Below are 20,428 nucleotides of genomic sequence, written 5' to 3'. Positions count from 1 at the left end.
TGAATCCTGTTAGGCTGAGTATCACTGCTATCAAGTATATTCATTAGGGATACTTCTACCCGAGCAGAAGAAAATAACAAGAGAATAACATATCAAGGTATTTATCTCCAATACTTCCATACCTTGATATGCCCTTCATTAGGTGGTAATAAGAGGCAAAATAACAAAAACGAATACCAAAATTGTGTATGCATAACACCAAGAAAATAACAAGTCTTGTTATTTCAATATTGAATGCATACCTAAGATTTCAAGTGCTGTATTTGTTATTCCAAAGTTATTGAATAACAAACTAATAACATGTCTTGTTATTAAATGTTTCATCTGTTCGACGACTGCATGATGTAATAGCAAATCTTGTTCTTCGGTTATTTTCACTGCTAATCCAACAAATACTACATCAATACCAAACTCTGCTCAAATACCTCCAACTGTTATTGTGATGTTCTCATAACATTTCGTAGAATAACGCAGCAATAGCAATTTTAGGTATTAGAGCACATGTTGGTCTTCGCATGGTATTTGTAAGGCATGCCCTTCTGCTCGGGTAGCTACACCACTGGCTCGATCGAGAGGCTACGATTTTTACCATATTTTTACTAGCAGAATCCAGCAAAATAATCAGGCTGAAACCTCCAGAGGACACCGCCGCCGTTTACTTCTCTTGTCAGCTTGCAGAACTTATTTTGCATCTCGGAGGTGTCACGTGGGGCAGACCCTTGAGGCATTATGATTCAGAATAGTTGATGGATTACGAACGTAGTGAAATGGATCTTATTTAGATGGGATAACATGCAAACGAAAAAACATTTCTTATTGATAGCTTTTTCTGATTGATAGGCATCGGTAAAAAGAGGTGGGCTTAGCTTATTTCTATCTGTAACATTTTCATTCACTTCAGTAATCTACCCACGTCTCGATTCCTTTGAAAACGGAAATCTTAATAGTATTCCACCGAAGAAGTAGGTTATACATTTATGTATTATATTTGCTAATGAGATACGCTTTCATCTATCCAACGCACCAGGAAATGTAAGCCTACTGTACTGACAGCGTTCTGAAGTAAATCCGTCCACGTGTAGGTACAGTTCGCATCGTTTACGCGTGGGTCACTCCAGCCCGAGCTAGATTGGATACGTCGGCCGTCCATTTCGTGTGTATGAGTATCGGTGATATGCATACCTTGCAGATTTGCCATTCAAATTAGGATGATAATCTATGGAAGTCTCAGTGGTACGGCTTTCGGTCGGCACCAGACCAGGGACGAAGTGCTACTTACCCGTGGCAATCACGATGCAGTAGCAGGATAGTAATCCCAGTAATCCTCCTATTCGTGTTTCCATTCTGCCTGGTATTGCTCCCGGCGACTGGTTCCGTTCACTTTTTTTCTATGATTCGAAATATGCCGTTAGTGTAACACTCGGATAGACACCAAAAAAAAACCCCTGCGACGAGGCTGATCCCTTTTTTACGACCCTAGCCTTCAATCGGATTGCGAGCACGCCTCGACTACCACCGAATGGGAATTCAGATCCACGGGTTCTTGCGTTGTTTTTTCTGCTGCTTCCGCCACTTCCGAGTCCACGATTTGAAGTGGTGGTTATTTTTTCACGAAGCGAGCGATGTATGTGTTTTCTGCGGATATAATTTATGCACTAAAAACAACTTTTACTCTGCCGAGGGCATCCGCTGGCGAAGTTCGACATAGATTTGAACGAGCCCACCAACCAGCGAACGGTCAAACTCATCAGCGAAACTAGTTTTTGTCACCACGGCTAGACCTCGGAATCATTCTGCAGCAGCTGCATCGACAGCAACTTGCTGCCAGGGAAACACACGTTGCACCGCATCTAAGCTCCAATTCAGCACTCATCATTCAACGCTCCAGGAAGGCTCACGGCAAAACCGCATGTGCCTGGACCGGATGACGTTACTGCAGCTGAAGCGTATAAATTTATATACCGCAACTTTTTTTCCACTTTCGACGAGCTGGGAGCTTTCCCCGCTTCCGCTGCAGGGGCTAAAACATCAACTTTGTGAATGGGAAAACTGGCAAACACAGGGATGAACTCGTCGTACACACACGTACACTCTAGCACATGCACCACACACTACTAAGAGGCGCAACGATGGATCGGTAGATCGTTGTTTTCACACTAGTTTAATTATTCATCAATCACTTGGCTCCACTTTCCGACAGGTCAGTAACACTTCAATCAGCAGAGTGGTTTCGTCATCCTTTGTTTTGATGGGAAATTTGACGTGAACCACTGGGGATAGCACCTGAAACAGATAAGGAAAAAAATCAAACAATAGAGAATTAATAGTTTGGTCAGAACAGTGCAACTGATTGTCGTTTTGGGCAGGGTTAATGATGGTAAATAACCATGTTCTTTGAATTTTGCGAGTCATTACTATGTATATTTTTCTTAAGGGTAAAGTGGGGTAGGATACCTTTTTATAAAATTTCATTGTTTTCAATTATTAATTAGCTCATTTGTTAGACATTCAAAGTGATAACGAAACTGATGCACTTTCATAGATTTTAAAAACTGGTTCGTAAAACAGAAGTGATGCAAAAAAGCCATCTACCATTGGGTGAAATACCACTTTATGAAAACATTCAAAAATTTCGTCCATAATTTTTCGGGTTTTTAAGACCCCCTTTCTCCCATCAGTCCCGCAATACATGAAGTGCCACAACTTTCCTCCCTATATGATGGCACTTTGCACAATTTTACCTATAATTTATCCATCTGTTCAAATGTCGGTTTTTGCATAACTATTTCTGCCAAAAAATTCAAATTTTGAAACATGAATTCCCTTACTTACACTCTTAAAATATTAGGAATTTACACGTGACGTAAACCACCAACGTACGTAAGCATTTCTTGACTTAATGACAAATTTGACTCAATTTCACATCCATCATGTAAGTTCGAGTTGGTTGCACAAGATGTCAACAAACCTATCTGACCAGATAGGTAGAAACAGTTTTACATTTATCGTTTGTCTCACAACTCGGCGATACAGCCGAGAGGTATAGTACGTGCCTTTCAATCAGCGAACCAGAGTTCGAATCCTGTTCATTATTTTACTTACATATGTTTATTCTCTCGCTTCAGCTCTAGTGATTGCTAGCTCGACTTTATTTGTGATAGAAGACGTAAATTTGTGTCAATCGAGCCGCTCCTTTTATGTGCATCCAATTGAACTTAAATTTACAAGATTTTTTCTAAGAGTGTACCTCACCGATCAGGCTAAGGCCGGGGTGGCCTCTGCTGTACATAGTAGCCGCCTCCATTCCACTCGGTCCATGGCTGTTTGCCTTCAGTTCCACACTCTGCTTACGGTCCGCAGATCGTCCTCCACTTGGCCGACCCACCTAGCTCACAGCGCTCCACGTCTTCTTGTACCGGTTGGATGACTCTCGAGAACCATTTTAGTCGGGTTTAGTCCGACACCTGATTACGTGACCCGCCCACCGTAGCCGCCCGATTTTCGCGGTATGGACGATGGTTGGTTCTCTTAGCAGCTGATGCAGCTCGTGGTTCATTCGCCTTCCCCGAGTCCCGTCTTTCATCTGCACTCCGCCGTAGATGGTACGCAACACCTTCCGTTCGAAAACTCCAAGGGCGCGTTGGTCCTCTGCATGTAGGGTCCATGTTTCGTGCCCATTGAGAACGACCGGTCTAATCAGCTTTTTATTTATTTTTGCAAATGGTTAACTTCGTGTTACGGCGAACTTTATTCGATCGTAGAGTTCTGCGGAGTCCAAAGTAAGCACGATTTCCTGTCGGCGGTCACCAGTGAGCCCAAGTACACGAATTCTTCAACCGCCTCGATTTCATCACCGTCGATATAAATTCGGGGTGGCGGGCGCGGTGATTCCTCCCTGGAGCCCTTTGTCATCATGTACTTTGTCTTCTGCACATTAATGACTAATCCGATTCTCCTGGCTTCATTTTTTAGTCGGATGTACGTTTCCGCTATCGTTTTAAATTTACGAGCAATAATATCAATATCATCAGCGAAACCAAGCAGCTGAACCCGTTTTCGTGCATAATCTGCTATAGATGTTTTCGATCGATTGTATCATACGCCGATTTGAAATCGATGAACAAGTTGTATTCTCGGCATTTCTGCATCAACTGACGCATGGCGAACATCTGGTTCGTTGCAGCACGCATGAATCCAGCTTGATATTGCCCCACGAACTCTCTTGCAATCGGTGATAGACGGCGGCATAAAATTTGAGAGAGTATCTTGTAGGCAGCGCTCAGTAGTGTGATCGCGCGGTAGTTCCCGCAATTCAACTTGTCGCCTTTTTGTAGATGGGACACACGATACCTTCCATCCATTCCTCCGGTAATACTTCGTCCTCCCAAATCTTGGAAATGACCCAGTGTAGTGCTCTCACCAGTGCTTCTCCACCGTATTTTAGAAGCTCGCTTGGTAGTTGATCTGCTCCAACGGCTTTGTTGTTTTCAACCGGCCAACCTCCTTCTCAATCTCTTGGAGGTCAGGGGCCGGAAGTCTTTCGTCCTGTGCACATACTCCTAGATCTGTTACCACGCCACCTTCGGTACTTGCAACGTCGCCATTGAGGTGCTCATCGTAATGCTGCCGCCACCTGTCAACCACCTCTCGGTCGCTCGTGAGAATATTCCCGTGATTATCTCGGCACACGTCGGCTTGTGGCTCAAAGCCTCTGCGCGAGCGGTTCAGCTTCTCGTAGAACTTTCGTGTGTCCTTAGCGCGGTACAGCTCTTTCATCGCTTCGCGATCTCGTTCTTCCTGCTGGCACTTCTTCATCCACAAGATTGAGTTCTGCCTGTTCCGCGCCTGTCTGTAACGTACCTCATTCGCTCTCGTACGGTGTTGCAGCATTCTCGCCCATGCTGCATTCTTCTCGTTTTTCAACTGTTCACATTCGCCGTCGTACCAGTCGTTTCTGTGATTCGGAGTCGCGAAGCCTAATGCTGTAGCCGAGGTGCTGTCTATGGTGGATCGGATGTCCCTGCAGCCATCTTCAAGCGGGGCAACGACTGGGAGAATTTTCGGAAGACACTCCCAAAATCCTCATTTGAATTTCTGGAGGTATTCCCGGAAGATCTTCTAGAGGATTTTCCGGAGAAACTCATAGAGGAATTCCCAGCGAAACTGCTGAAGGAATCCTTTAAAAAGCTGTTCGAGAAATCTTCCTGTTCTGGAGATTTCCCAAACATTTATTTCTAGAAATCACTAGCATTTCCTTGAATCTCGTGAACGCATTTACACACCCGGAGCTGCCAATTTTCCCCGGAATCCCTGATTCTTTCATTAAGCATGAGTTAAATATATTTATTTGTTCACTATCTTCGTCATGGACGCACAGATTGTTTGATTAAACTAGGTTCCTTATTCTATTCTTAAACTCTAATTTAGACATATTACAATCGAAATCTGCACTTACTACAATAAAAGCTTTCAAACACGTACAAAAAGGACTGTTTTGACCATAGTTGGTTCTATGAAGCGGGATTGCAAGAAGCGTTGAGCTACGGAATCGTCGCGGTGGAACATTTAAAGGAATTTCACCACGAAGTGTGGGACAATCGATGTTACCATTGAGGAGATCAAAAACGAACAATCGTTGAAGTTTAACTCTCCTCGCCGCCAAAGATTCTAAATTAATGAGCTGGCAACGGTCTGGATAACTTGGAAGGTTAGTTGGATCCGACCATGGAAGCTGCCGCAACGCAAATCGCAAGAATCTACGTTATAGACGCTCAATCCTTAACGTTTGCGTTAAATGGAACGGTGTCCAAACTGGTGCAGCATACTCTAAAATGCTCCGAACTAGTGCGCAGAACAGTGTTTTCAATGCGTAGACGGTAGAAGGTAGGGTAGATGTTATGGTAGAGGGTTAGGGTAGAGGGTAAGGGTAGAGGGTAGGTTAGTAAGTAGGGTAGGCGGTAGAAGAGAAAGTAGGGTAGAGGGTAGGGTAGATGATTAGCGAAGCGGGTAGGGTAGAGGGTTAGAGTAGATTAGAAACTAGGATAGAGGGTTAGGGTAGAGGGCAGGGTAGATGATTAGGCAGAGGGCATTCGTCCAAACGAATTCGGCCAAACGAACTTAAACTTAAACTTTGCTCTTCTTCCTAGCACTTTCGATTCTTGAGATATTTACGTGGCCCGTGACGATAGATTGGAAACCACTGATTTTTCAACATATCTATATGAGAGATACTGATCCTTAAGATGATCAATCCGCAGAACATTTGCGCTTCTTCCTGGCACTTTCGGTTCTTGAGATATTCAAGTGGCCCGTGACCATGGATTGGAAACCACTGATTTTTCAACATATCTGAAATCGATCAGTTTGAAATTGACTTACCGTCAAGGCGCCATTCACCGTGGGGGCTCCATTCACCGTGTGCCTTCGAATATTTTTTTATTATTTCCATATTATGATTGAATGATATGACAATTTCCCTTCAATTTCACCAATACAACACTAATGTATTGTTACCATGTCAAAACGCTCATTAGAAACATTTAAAAGTATCATTTTGACACTGAAGTGTGTTTACATGAAGTGGGTTTCTGCTCGTTCACTGCATTCATAGTGAAAAAAGGAAAACTCAACGATTACTCGTACTTTTTAATTGAAACAAAAAGGCACGGTAAATGGGTACCCTAAAAAACAATGGTCTCCATTCACCGTGCCCCATATTGTCCCATATATCTAGAAAAAATCGAAAATTTGAACATTCGTTTTTCTAATAAAATCTTGCAAGTTATTATTTGAAATGAATTTAAACGAAGAAAATTCCCTCGGCTGGGTTGTTTTGATCATTTTTAAACAAAGTAGAATAAAATTTCTCATACACGGTGAATGGGTCCCTACTACCACGGTGAATGGTGACCTACCACGGAATTGGGCGACCCTACTACCCTTTACTAATTGTACTATATCACCAAATTTTGTGAAAATTTTTCTACTTTTGTGGATATTGCTTTAATTTTAACCTATAATGAAGGCAACTAAAAGCGGCACCAACAATGTTTATAAGACTGGTGTCAAATGACAGCCCTTATTTGCCCCGAATCTTCTTAGATCCACGGTAAGTGGTACCTTGACGGTAGTTACAGCGGCAAGTGCCCAAAATGGTACAATACCCTACTTTCTTCGGAAAAGTTGTAACTTAGCTGAAGACACTTTTTATGTAGCTTTTAAATTTACCGATATAAAGAAATTTCTGAAAAAAAATAGGGTGATTCAGGAAAAACAGGTTTTCTGGCTTCAACTTTTCAGTTTCAATTCTTCATCAAAGACGCCCAAGAAACACTTGTAGAGCATTTGAAAACGCGTCGTTCCGTGCGCGGAGACGGTCGTTATCTGTTTTGGTGCATAAGTTACAAATGTTTTTTTTTTTATCATAAATTATTGAAAGGTGTTATTACGGGTTGGGGCAAACATAAAATGCAAGATGACGCAGAGTTTAATGCACAATAACCAAGAATGTGCCAAAATGTTCAATGTCGCTTACGTCACTTTGCAGAATTACGGCAGACATCAACAAAATTGCTTAGTACTTATCGAAAACCACTAAAATGACAAGCAAATTTGTATTCAAACTGAAGCTTAGTATCTAGGCTAGTAGTACAAGGTTACTAAATTGAAAGTAGTTTCGTAACTTTTCGATATTTGACAAATTTCGGCAAAAATGAGTGCGACCCACGGGCCGCACCTAATTGTTTACTCGATCGAGCAAATCACGAAAGATTATAAATATTATTGAAAATTTTCTTCGTAAATAGTTTGCTACAACCCCAAATTAGAAAGCAGTAATACAGAAAGATGACAACAATCTCAAGAAAATGATCAAGTATTTAACTTGTTTGGAAAAATATCCATGAAAAGCTAAGGCAAAAGTAATGAACAGTTGTATTAAGGCTAATACCGAATGTTAAAGTCGGCTATATCCTCATGTACAAGTGTAATGACGTAGCTGCAATTCTTCGAACGTTAATACGATTATCTTTGTTCTCATCGGCATGCGGTTTACTATGTAACCAATTAGGTTACACAATCGCGCCTAGATGATGTAAGTAGCTGCAGCCGCAGTATGTACGACGTACGTACAGCTTTTAACATAGCTCGTTTAGCTTTTGAATGAATGACAAAGCTCTTTCCCTTGCTGGCAGAACCATTGACCCGTGCTGTTGCATTCTTAACTAAAGACCGGCACCACATCCAGTAGCAACTCATCATCTGACAAAACACAGCATGTTCCGATGGACGCAGGGTACAGGACCACCGTTCGTCAGACCGTGTCAATATAACACGGTCTGACCCATACCACCGGGCTCGGTTGGCTTGGATGATTCGGAAGGAAAGGTGGTCAGCTGTGGGACGTATTTGATGACATATTATGTCTTATATTATAATTTTTAATAATTAATCGATAACTTTGGTAGGAAGTTTGTCTTGTTCAAACTTAGATATATTTAGAAACAATGAGCATCAATTTCCTCCACAGTTATTTTTGGGGGGAATTACACGTGTTGAATACTCGCACGTTTTGCTTTTATTCAATTTGAAGACAAATATAATCTCGAGAATACAAAATATTGATAATTTCCTTTCAGTTGTCTCACTATTGGCTAAACTCCCCTTCATATCGATTTTGGAGAGCCCTAAGCATCATCTGTCAGCAGCCGTCTATTCGAAGCACTAGTTCATCCCTCGCCCAGTCAGTCAGTGTGTCAAATATCACATAACAACGGTGCACCTATCATTCGGGTTGAATTTCAAACGAGAGGATCCACCGTGCTGGGCTGCCAAGCCTCTGGCCTACAGTTATTGCTGTTGTACCACCAGACCCAGCCGAATAGATAAAATGGACACATATTCGCAGTCGCCATCATCGACCAATGACAAACATCATCCACGCACCTATTAGGGGTAGGCGGGGCAATATGGACACCCTAAGGTTTTTGCCAACTTTACCTGGCAAGATGTAAAAAAAGTTTAGTTTTTTGATATATGTATCCTTTTAAAGTCTATTTAGCATCTATTGCATAAGAATGCTCACGAAGAAAAATGATTTATCCACTTCAAAAAATGGTTTGAAAAATGTTAGTTTTTCATGACCGTTTTCAAGCATACGGGGCAGAATGGACACCCCCATGGGGCAATATGGACACCATGAGACTTTTACGAATTTCATACATTATCTACACCTATAATAGTTATTTATGTGACGAGTTGCAAAAAGTTGATTTTTTCAGCACGAGTCGTACATTTATCCAACGAGCCCTGCCGAGTTGTATAAATACGAAGAGTGCTGAAAAAATCGAGTTTTGCAACGAGTCCCATACAAAATTTTATGCAATGTTTTTTTCATAATGCAACTCGTTTGAGTTGCATGATGTTCATAATGCAACTCAAATGAGTTGCATTATGAACATTATGCAACTATTTCCCATTATGCAACTCATTTCAGTTGCATTATGAACTGGTACGGAAAAGTTGATCATTATGGTACTGAAATGAATAGTATAAAATAGAAATTATGACACTGCATAAAGTCATTTAATTACAAAACAACTATTATGGATGTCAAATACGCCGAAGTAGTTCATTTTTGTTCAGTTAATTTAAATTCAGGCTGTTTTGGATAAAGCTTCGTTTTTGTCAGCATGTACAGCTGTGCCTAGAACAACTATTTTCCTCTTCTGTCGTTTTTTGACCAATTTGTTTCACCCTATGTCTACTATAGTGAACATTTAACCGAAAATATACTGAAATCGAAGAATTTGGTTGGTTTGTGATTTAGGTTATATTTTTCCCTTGCCGCTTCTATCAAAAAGATGAGTGTCCATTTTGCCCCGCCAGCAGAAGATATTTCCAAACTTGATTTTTGATATAATAAAAAAGAAAATATAAACATGTTAAGCATGTAGATACAGCAAAACTACTTGCATTTGTTCTAGAAATATAAGGTTTTTATCGACCTGCAATAAATTAATCACTAAATCTTATTTTAGATGGTGTGAAAATTATAATTTCCATGCACAAAAAAAGGAGGACGCAACTTTTTCATGTAAAATCAAGTGTAATTTTAATTTCGAATGTTTATTTCCTGAAACTACGTTTTAGACAAATGGACTATATTCTCCATTCATTAAAAGTTCAAAAAAGTTCGCATATTTCAAAATATTGAGGGTGTCCATTCTGCCCCGGGTGTCCATAATGCCCCGCCTACCCCTACATTCTCTAAAATATAGGATCTGTTGATGAAGCTTTCCATTGATGTGATCCGTCGTCGGGTCGCCTCGCTGCACAGTGATATTGACTTTCACAGAAAATTCCGTTCCATTCCGTCAGGGACAGATTTCTGACGAATAAACTAACTGTCTAGTGAGCGGTAGTCATTGTGTGGTTGATGAATGTGACTTTTTCTATATTCGCTGTCAGTTATCGGCTACATCCTTGAAAGTCTTGTTGACAACCGTTGATGTAGTTTGAGTTACAGGGGATTTTTTTTTTATTATCGTGCAAATTAGGCCGAAGGGTCTCAGATTTTCATGAAACTTTTTTGCACAGGCAGGGCTTACAGCATTGGCGAAACTACGAGTTTTTGCCAGGGGGTGCCCTACAAACAAATATTCATTAATTCATCCATTCATCATTCATCATCCCATATTTCATAGTAATGCATTCAAATTCTAGGGGGTGCCTGGCACCTCCGGCACCCCCGGTAATTTCGCCTATGGCTTATAGATATATGAACAAAAAAAAATGAGAAAAATTCAGGGTCGCCTGTTTTCCCGGAAAATTCAGGTGATTTTTTTTGTTTTCCCCTGACACTACTTACTTTGAAAAATCATTACTCAAGAACAAAGCATCGTTGAAACAAAGTTTTTTTAAAGAAAATAAAAGCAAATTTTCTTAAAAATAAAAAAAATGAACTCAGGAAAGTTTTTCACAAAATTTTCCACAGTTGAAAAAAAGCTGGAAAAACTATGTTCGAACTCTTGGAATTTTTCTTAAAAATATGTTTGAAAAGGATGTTTTATAAGATTATATCGCAGAAATTTTTGGAACGCCTTTTTTCGAGTTATGGAAAAATTTTGTTGAAAAATGTCCAAATGTGCCATACAAGCCCATTTCTTTGAAAAATCATAACTCAAAAACTAAGCATTGTAGAGACAAAGTTTATTTCAGAAAATGAAAGTGAATTTTCTCAAAAAATATGAAGTGGAAAACAGTTTTCCAGAAAATTTTCCACCGTTGAGAAAATTCATAAAGAAAAGTTAAAAAAACAATGAAATTTTAGGAATGCACTTTTTTTCTTTTCTGATTTATGGCCATTTTGTAAAAAAAATAACATGTAACCTTATATTATATGGTAGTTTTTCACAAAATTGGGTATAACTCAGGAACGAAAAAAAAAAATTTGAAAATTTTCCCGAGTTTTCTTTATGAATTTTCTCAACGGTGGAAAATTTTGCTTCCATTTTCATTAAAAAACTTTTTTTCTACCACCAGTTTTTCTCAACTGTGGAATATTTTTCCAGTTCAATTTCTTTTTTTGATTTCGATTTTTCAAAGCGATTAAAACACCACCGGGCTGCAATCATGATCTATAGCTAAACATAGCATGAATAGATTCTCAAGACCAGTCTTGTTAGCGATCACAGTCTTTGACACCTTTTCGTCGATATTCGGCTGCCTTTGTCTCCAACATTCGCAACATAAGCGATCAAACTACTGTATGAAACAAAAATGTCAAACGAATGCGCTTGACCACGAAAGCGACTTCGGGAGATGGTTTTGTTATTCATGTCTTCCCCATAAAGAGAGCTGCTTTGGCTTTGGGTACATCCATAAATTATGTCACGCGAAAATTGGTCATTTTCAACACCTCCCCCCTTCCCCCTATGCTCACTTTTTGTATGGGACTTCTGGAATTTTTGTATTAGTCGTCACACTTTGATGAACTCCCCTCCCCCTTAAAGCGTGACGTAATTTATGGACGCTCCCTTCATGTATGTGTCGTAATCGATTTATCACGCCCGAATAAACTAATTAATGTTATACCAGTCATAATCAAAATTGGCTGAAATCATGCGAAAATCTGGAATTAGACAAATGTCATCGTGTCAGACGACGTTAACCCGTTAACGCCCAGGGTGTCTCACAATTTAAATCTTTAAATAAATTTGTTATCAAAGGTCAAGTTCCAATAAAATAAGCATGATTTGACGAAAAAAATGGAAGTCTATGGTGTAGTTCCAAAAAAATTCTTCATTGTAGGTTCTCAATATTTGATAATTTTGTTGAGTTCTATTTTAGCACAACTTCTACGCTATCGTTATATTCTAATCCGTACAGATACAATACAGCTCTAAACAAATGAGAGCAATGATAACCACTCAAAAAGAACAGAAAGGGACTTATAAAATGGGGTTGAAATATAACCCGATAAACGTCTAAAAGTATGCAATGCATGGTCCTTGTAATTTCATGTAGTTTCGACTACAGTGTTTAACATTTCTCAAATTTATTTTTTAAGCATATCAAATAAAGAGTGCTCACTATGTATAGCATAACCAAACGTTAAAATACTGTAAAAGTTAAATTTTACACAGATAATGATTTAAAGTAATTGAGTTTTTCCTTCAGTACTACTCGAACTCTCTTTACGTACCGCCAGTCGGGGTGACATTGGGCCTGGGGGGTAACTTTGGGCCAAACATCAAGAGAGATGTTTCGCTCAAAATACTAACATTTATCGAAGTGATGATCAAAAAGTGGATAGTATGTGATAAATATAACTTGCGTTAGCGATCCGGTGTAAAAAAAAGTCACATTCAGTTAATTTTACATTAAGAAAACGTGATGTGAATTTTATGGTTAGGCGCACTGTACAATATCGTTATTTTAAAATGCCCAGTAGAAAACAGCTGAACGCCGAACTTGTACTGAATTGCTGTATTCTAGGTGCATTCAGTAGTTGTTTTGTTAAATACTATGAGTTGTCTTGATTTAGTAAGCTATTTTCCACGAAAAACTTATTTATTCAAACTGTAGTACAAATAGTTAATCGTGGGGGTGACTTTGGGCCATGTAAAAGCAACACAATCAGTACGAGAACCCTACAAATGTGTATTAAAACAACTGAAAGTATTCACATTATTTTATGCATAATACGGTGTAGTTTTGAAATAAATGTAAGATTTATACTAAATTAAGAATGCACGCATATCAGTTACTATGTGGATGATAAAGAAATATTACTTTCGTCTTTTGAGAATTTCGGTTGGAATTATATTTAAGGAATAGCAGATGTATTGCATTGGATCATTGAACGTAGATTATGAATGTGATCAAACTTTCACGTTTGTTCGTCTGAAATGTTATTTTAAAGTGACTACAACACTGGTAGGTTGTGCGCAAGTATCTATATGTTCAATAGTTTTGATTTGCAAGCGATATTTTCTCATATTGAACTATTTCCCAAGTAACACAACATGTTCTATAGGAATTATTTTGACTCTTATATGACCAGTTACTGTGTTTTGGTTCATAGCAATAAAACCGTTTTTCAGACATATATATGACCGAAAAAGCGCAGAAGGTGGAGCTTCGGCAACATATTTGTGATGTTATAATCATGTTCTATATGAATCATAGCATACTTAATAATGTTTCTTGGTATGTTTTAAAGTACATAATTCAGACAATTTTCAATAAACAAACTACACGTCTTCTTTTTCTAATTGAGGATGAAAATTCAGTTTCTTTTCTAAAGCGTAATCAATGTTTGTTGCATAACCGTATTCAAATATGTTTCAAAATGTCAAAAAAAAAACTATTCAAGTGCAAAATATGGCTTGCGATATTATTTCAGCTAAACTATTCCAACTTAAAATTGGCTTTCCATGACCAGAAATTGTGGTGCGAGTCATTTTTTCTGGTGAAATAGGCATTTGTACTTCGATAAATGTAATGCGTCTTACAAACACGTATATTTGAAGGATAATTAAATAAAACAAATTAAAACCATCGTTTTACTTGAGCATGTGTAACCTTAAGTGCTTTGTTTTCCTAAATAATATTTCTAAATCCTGCAAAAAAAAAAAATCATACATCATGGCTAAAAATGGGATATTTGACTGGATATTTAATAAATATTAAAAGTATTAATGAAAAAAATAAATGGCATACTTGGACACGGCATGCTAAATGATTCGAGATATGATTAGAAATTAGCTTAATGCTTACCCATCTGGAAATGTAAATTGAGAATATTCTTTTTACAATGTCATACATATAGCCATCACAATTTATATGGATATGATTGAAGAAATTTTAAAGTGACATACACATGCAAAATTGATATTGGCAGAGGAAGCTCTAAATATATAACTGTGGAAGACTAACACTAAGCTGAGAAGCAGGCTTTGGTCCAGTGTTGACAACGTTAGAAGGAAAAGAAAAAATATTTCACATTTTTGGTCTGATTTTATAAACTGAATTTATACCTCGTAAAACCAATATCATTATCAACATTGTTGTCGGTTCGTAAAACGGGTAATTTTTCATACAAAAATGCGGTGAAAGTCGATAAGAATTTCCATCTAGAAAAATGATACACAACTACTTTTTCCAGGATGATAAAATTGATGCATGCTGTCGAGCCAATTGAAATTTTATTGATTAATACAATCAAAATTGTAGAGCATTGGCACGGTAAAAGTATAGTTTTTATTCTTAATTTATTACATATTGAACATCATATCGACTTTTTTATGATCGGTAGTGTAACATAGCCTAGTTAAAAATAATGACTTTAGTTTATGTTACATATGTTAATTTACTTATTGAAAAAACATGAATATGACTTAATGTAAACAAACAAAACATATTATGTTTAACAAAAACTTCACCGAAAACAAGTATTGAAAGACAGACTGAAAATGTTACTCATATATGACTTATGAAACATACTGAACATGTCATCATGTTACACATGTTTGCATACATACTGCAGAAACCCTGAATATGACTTCATAAGAACAAATGAAACATATTATGTTTCGACAGAACTTAACCAAAACAAGTATTGGAAGTAAGACTGAAAATATTACTCTAATACGACTTATCAAACATATTGAGTCTGATGAGCTGTAGAGGGGCTTTTTGTTTATCGTGTGGTAGGCATGAAGAAATTCAAGGAAATTTCCTTTACGATCTACGTCACTATTGACCCCATGAAATAGTAGCAAACTTATACCATTATTATAAATAGCAAAACAAATCCTCCTGATAGTGCTACGAGTTGACGTAAGTGGTCTGAAGTGGTCTTTTAAGTGCTATTTTAGGAAGACTCAAGCCATTTTATGTCGTAAAATATTGTGATAGTTTATATATTTATTACAATTATCTGGTAAGTTGGACGGCAGTAGTATAGAGAAGAATCTATTGAAAGTTCGCGTGCAATACGGGGAATATGTTGTAATGTAAAATTCAATAAATTGGAGTGTTGTAATGTATTTGCATTTATTAGCGAAATGTTAAGATATGACGAAGCCACAGCTCGAATTTTCATGAGCACAAATCTGAAGAGCCGAAAGTCCCTACCGAGAATGTGTTTGATGAACATATTAAGACAAATATAAAACTTAATCAGACTTGTCATATTGCGGCAAAATAAACGTTTTTAGAACATATCCAACAAAATTGATATCAGCATGTCAGATTTGTTTGAAAAGACAAAATATTTACTCAAATACGACTTTTTAATAAGAGATCATTGAAGACTAGTTTTTGGAATCATGAATATGACTTATACAAGACAACATTTGTTTTGAAATCTTTGAAACAACTGTTATAGGACAAAATGATTTGTTTAAGACTTCTGATTATGTTTTCGGTGTTACTTGGGTTTGTTGGAATTTTAGTGTTTGGTCCAATGTCACCCCCTAGAAGGGGTGAAATTGAGCCAATTTCAATTAGGCTATATCATTGTCAAAATTTAAGTTGAAGTATTTATACTTTGAACAATCCTAAACAATATAAAAATGAACGTGTCTACCGAATTTAACATTGATTTAGAGCTAAAATATTGTCGTAACGACCCACAAAGGGATGGACTAAGTAGTTTTGGCCCAATGACACCCCCATTGACGGTACTCACCATACGTAAACTTTTCAGAAATGTTGCATGTTTTAAAAAGAAAATGGTGTTAAGTACTGTTCTTTTAATTTGTATCCTTTGACAGATACGTAATTCGACCTCAACTATAAGGTCGTCTTCGGTGTCTCGTACTTAAAGGTATTCCACTAACACGCCCAGGTTCATCATCATTCCATAATTGGATATAGAATTTCAACCAGATATACTATACATGGCTTCTCCACTTATATTCGTACTACTCAATGATGTTTTTATTCGTGAACAATATGTGGATTTTATGGTGTTATTCTGGGCACTATCAAAGATACATCGAAAAGATAATGTGTTTTTCGGCTACATCAAAAATGATAAACCACCCAAAAATTTAATTTTATTCGATCTACCAATTGCAATTTAGAATTACGTACAAAAGTCTGAAAAACATAATACTGGGGGGAAGAACATTCCCGGTAGAAATTCCTGAAGGAATCCCTGGAAGATTTACTGAAGGAATTCTGAGAGGCATATCTGGTAGAATTCTGAGGAAATCTCAGCTGAAAGCATGATAGGAATAACTGAAATAATCACAGAAGAAATCCCGGGAGGAATTACTGTATAAATCCCGAGGGAGGATCCCGGCTCGTAGAAATAATTCTATTAGGATTCTCTGGATATGTTTCGACAGAACACTTTGAAAGTATACTAAAATGAACCTGTGAAGTATTTGCAGCAGAAATCCATGAAATAATGGTGCTTAAAATTTCTGAAAAAAATCCTTTCAGGATTTTCTAAAGCAATTCGGGCATAAATCTCAGAAGTTGTTCCTGATGGAATCCCGTAAATAATAAGAACCATAGAAGATGTTTCTATGATCTAGGATTGCCTGAAAAAAAAACTCGGAAGAAATCTATATTTTTTCATATTTTTTCGGGAGGAATCCATTAAAGAGTCACAGCAGGAATCCGGGAAGGAATCTCCGAAGGAATTCTAGCACTAATTCCTGAAGCAATGCAGAAAAGATTAACTAAAAGAATCCTTTCAGGATTTTCCAAAGCAACCCCTGCAAAAATACCTGAAGAGAACTCAGGAGCAATCCGTACAGCAATCTCAGAAGCAATAAGAACTCCTGAAGGTATACCGAAAAAAAAACCTCAGCTCATCTAATCTTATCTCAATTCTTCACCGCACTCTCTAGCCTCTATGTAACTGTCTTCTTTGCTCGCTATTTCAACCCTCTATCCTACGCTCTATCATAACTTTCAACCCTACGTGCCTCTGGAGCCGACCTACTGATACCCTACCCTACTCTCTACCCTAACCTTTTTCCCACCCTCAACCCTAATCTCTATCCTACCCTCTTCCCTACCGTCGACCCTATCCACCAAGGTTGCGACCATTCATTTGCAAAGATTTACATTCATTTGCTATTATCTCAGTTCAGAAGCATGCTATCGAAAAACAATGTATGGATGAATTTAACCTTGTAGTTTTATCTGGAAGTTTGCCGAATAACATTGGGGTCGCAAACGTATACCAAAGTCGTCAGCGAGCTGTGAAGGCAACTCTCCACGCGGTGAATGTAAATTCCATTCACGCTGTGGAAGGTTGCCTTCACAGCTCGCTCACGACTTTGGAATGCGTGTGCGACCCCAATGTTATTCGGCAAACTTTCAGATAAAACTACAAGGTTAAATTCATCCACACATTGTTTTTCGATAGCATGCTTCTGAACTGAGATAATAGCAAATGAATGTAAATCTTTGCAAATAAATGGTTGCAACCTTGCTATCCTCTACCCTAACCTTCTACTCCACTCCACTCCCTCTAATCTATCCTTCACCCAAACCTTCTACCAGACCATCTGCTCCACCGTTTACCCTACCCACTATCCTACCATCTACCATGACCCTCTGCCCTTTTACTCATAATGCCCAATCAATAGATACCCGTATTGCATTGTATCATAGCTCAAACTACCATTCCGTGGCCGCCATCTTGGATATAGTCCGCCATCTTCGTTTTCGAAATAGAGTCAAATATCGATTTTAGCTTCTACTCATAAAGCCCGATCGACAGATACCCATATTGCATGGTATCAGCTCAAACATTCATTCCGTGGCCGTCATCTTGGATATGGTCCGCCATCTTAGATTTAGAAATAGAGTCAAATATCAATTTTTGTTTTCTACTAATGAAGCCCGATCGACAGATACCCATATTGCATGGTATTATTGCTCAAACTACCATTCCGTGGCCGCCATCTCGGATATGGTCCGCCATCTTGGATTTCAAAATGGCGTTAAATATCGATTTTTGACTTCTACTCATGAAGCCCGATCGATAGATACCCATATTGCATAGTATCCGAAGCAGCATTGCCGTTAAAAAGCATATATTCTGGAGTTTTAACCGCCATCTTGGAACCTAAGCCGCCATCTTGAATTCCAATACCCCTACTACCACCTCTACATCCTAAGGAATGTGTATGCCAAATTTGATTGAAATTTCTTGACGCATTTAAGAGTTATGCCGGAACATACATACATATATACATACGTACATACATATAGACAAACATACATACAGACAAACATACAAACATATATACATACAAGCATATAAACATTCAATCATACATACATTGACTTTTGTATGTATTGATTAACAACTCTGTCGAAGAAATTAACTATATGGTATTATTAACTTGACAATGGTTTGATTGATTCTAGGGAAATATTTTTTTTTTACATTGGAAATGAAGCTCATAGATCGTGACAATATGTAATCTTTGCAGCATCGCTTACGCCACCTAGTGAACCAGTCACAAACTATATTGTCCAGTATGAGCAAGGTATGGGTGAGGAGACCATCTTCTCTGAAGAAAGTATTCTAAAATTTTGCATAATTCTGAAGATATTCACATTAAAAGGACTATTCTTTTATAGGACGCTGGGCGGATATGGGTTAATTTGATCCAGTTTAATGTTTATTTATCTTCGTTCTACCGCTCGTGTTGTGTGTAAGAGGTAGCGGTAGCGCACAAATGTAACAAAGCAAGCTGACACCTGACCGCGCCAACGAAACGAAGGTAGCGAAAAATGTCGAATGTTTACAAGCCTGCAGGACAATAACGTCTCGAAACTAGGAGATCGCTGAAAGGTCGAAGGAATTTCCGTGGGCGGCCACCGCCTACTTCAAAACAGGCGAGGTAATCCCGAATACAGGTAACTGGACTCTCGGATACCATATAGATCGAGACTGATCCTGGGTTGTCCTTCGATGTGAACTTTTTTGCACCGTTTTATAACTAGCCTTCTGATTAGCGAGTCGAGGGACCGCCACTGTTCCTCTGGCTTCGGACTAAATAAAGCATAGCTCTCGGCCCATATAGCCGAGGCGGTAATCGCACGGGTATTCAGCATGACCATGCTGAGGGTGACGGGTTCGATTCCCGGTCGGTCCAGGATCTTTTCGTAAAGGAAATTTCCTTGACTTCCTTGGGCATAGAGTATCTTCGTGCCTGCCACACGATATACGCATGCAAAATGGTCATTGGCAGAGGAAGCTCTCAGTTAATAACTGTGGAAGTGCTCATAGAACACTAAGCTGAGAAGCAGGCTTTGTCCCAATGAGGATGTTACGCCAAGAAGAGAGAGAGAGAGAAAGCCTAGCTCTCGCTCTCGGGCAAAAGCCCTGTTGGTGGAGATCAGAGTGAGAGTTCAGGTCAGCACCGGGCTGTTAGCAACACATAAAACACGCAGTACATTTGCGGTTCGGTGCAGCTTTAAACTGCAAAAGAGTTCGAATTTATTGTTCATACAATTCATAAATTTCAATGACTTACACTTTTCGGTGCTCTCACTCGGCCTGACGATCTGATCATCATCCCGGCACAACTAACATGATCTAGCTACAATGAATCATATTATTAAACATTAGTTTTACATTTCATTTAGATAAGTTCATTTGGGCTCTTACATTTATGAAGTAGGTTAAGCTAGAATATGAAATTTAGTAATAAGTATAAGCTAACATTTTAGAAAACTAGTGGAACACGTATTTACAAATTCACGTTAGGTTGAAGTTCTATGTTCGTTTTGTGTTCTTCTCCTATGCATCGTCTTCTGTCATTCGTTGACGCTTGTTGATCGTTGTAGTAACCGCTGGCAGTGCGGCCAGCAGCAACAAGCCCTAAATACCAAGGAGAGATTCCCTTCTCGGTTCAACAGAGGGCAGGCTTGCTGTAGTCCAGAA

The 20,428-nt window shown here is 38.5% G+C and overlaps 1 protein-coding gene across 1 annotated transcript in view; it reads right to left on the bottom strand.

Annotated features, from left to right (window-relative positions):
• The window catches only part of LOC109422513 (limbic system-associated membrane protein), a 531,904-nt gene that overhangs the window by 336,593 nt on the left and 174,883 nt on the right, over positions 1–20,428 (bottom strand). The window contains exon 2 of the mRNA XM_062861330.1: positions 1,280–2,283. Coding sequence (XP_062717314.1) covers positions 1,280–1,343 — 64 coding nt within the window. The 5' untranslated portion in view covers positions 1,344–2,283. The remainder of the gene's footprint in view (positions 1–1,279; positions 2,284–20,428) is intronic.

Source organism: Aedes albopictus, chromosome 3 (genome assembly GCF_035046485.1).
Source record: "Aedes albopictus strain Foshan chromosome 3, AalbF5, whole genome shotgun sequence".
Lineage (NCBI taxonomy): Eukaryota > Metazoa > Arthropoda > Insecta > Diptera > Culicidae > Aedes > Aedes albopictus.
The sequence above is the reverse complement of the archived record's forward strand: the minus strand, read 5'-3'. Positions and strand labels throughout refer to the sequence as shown.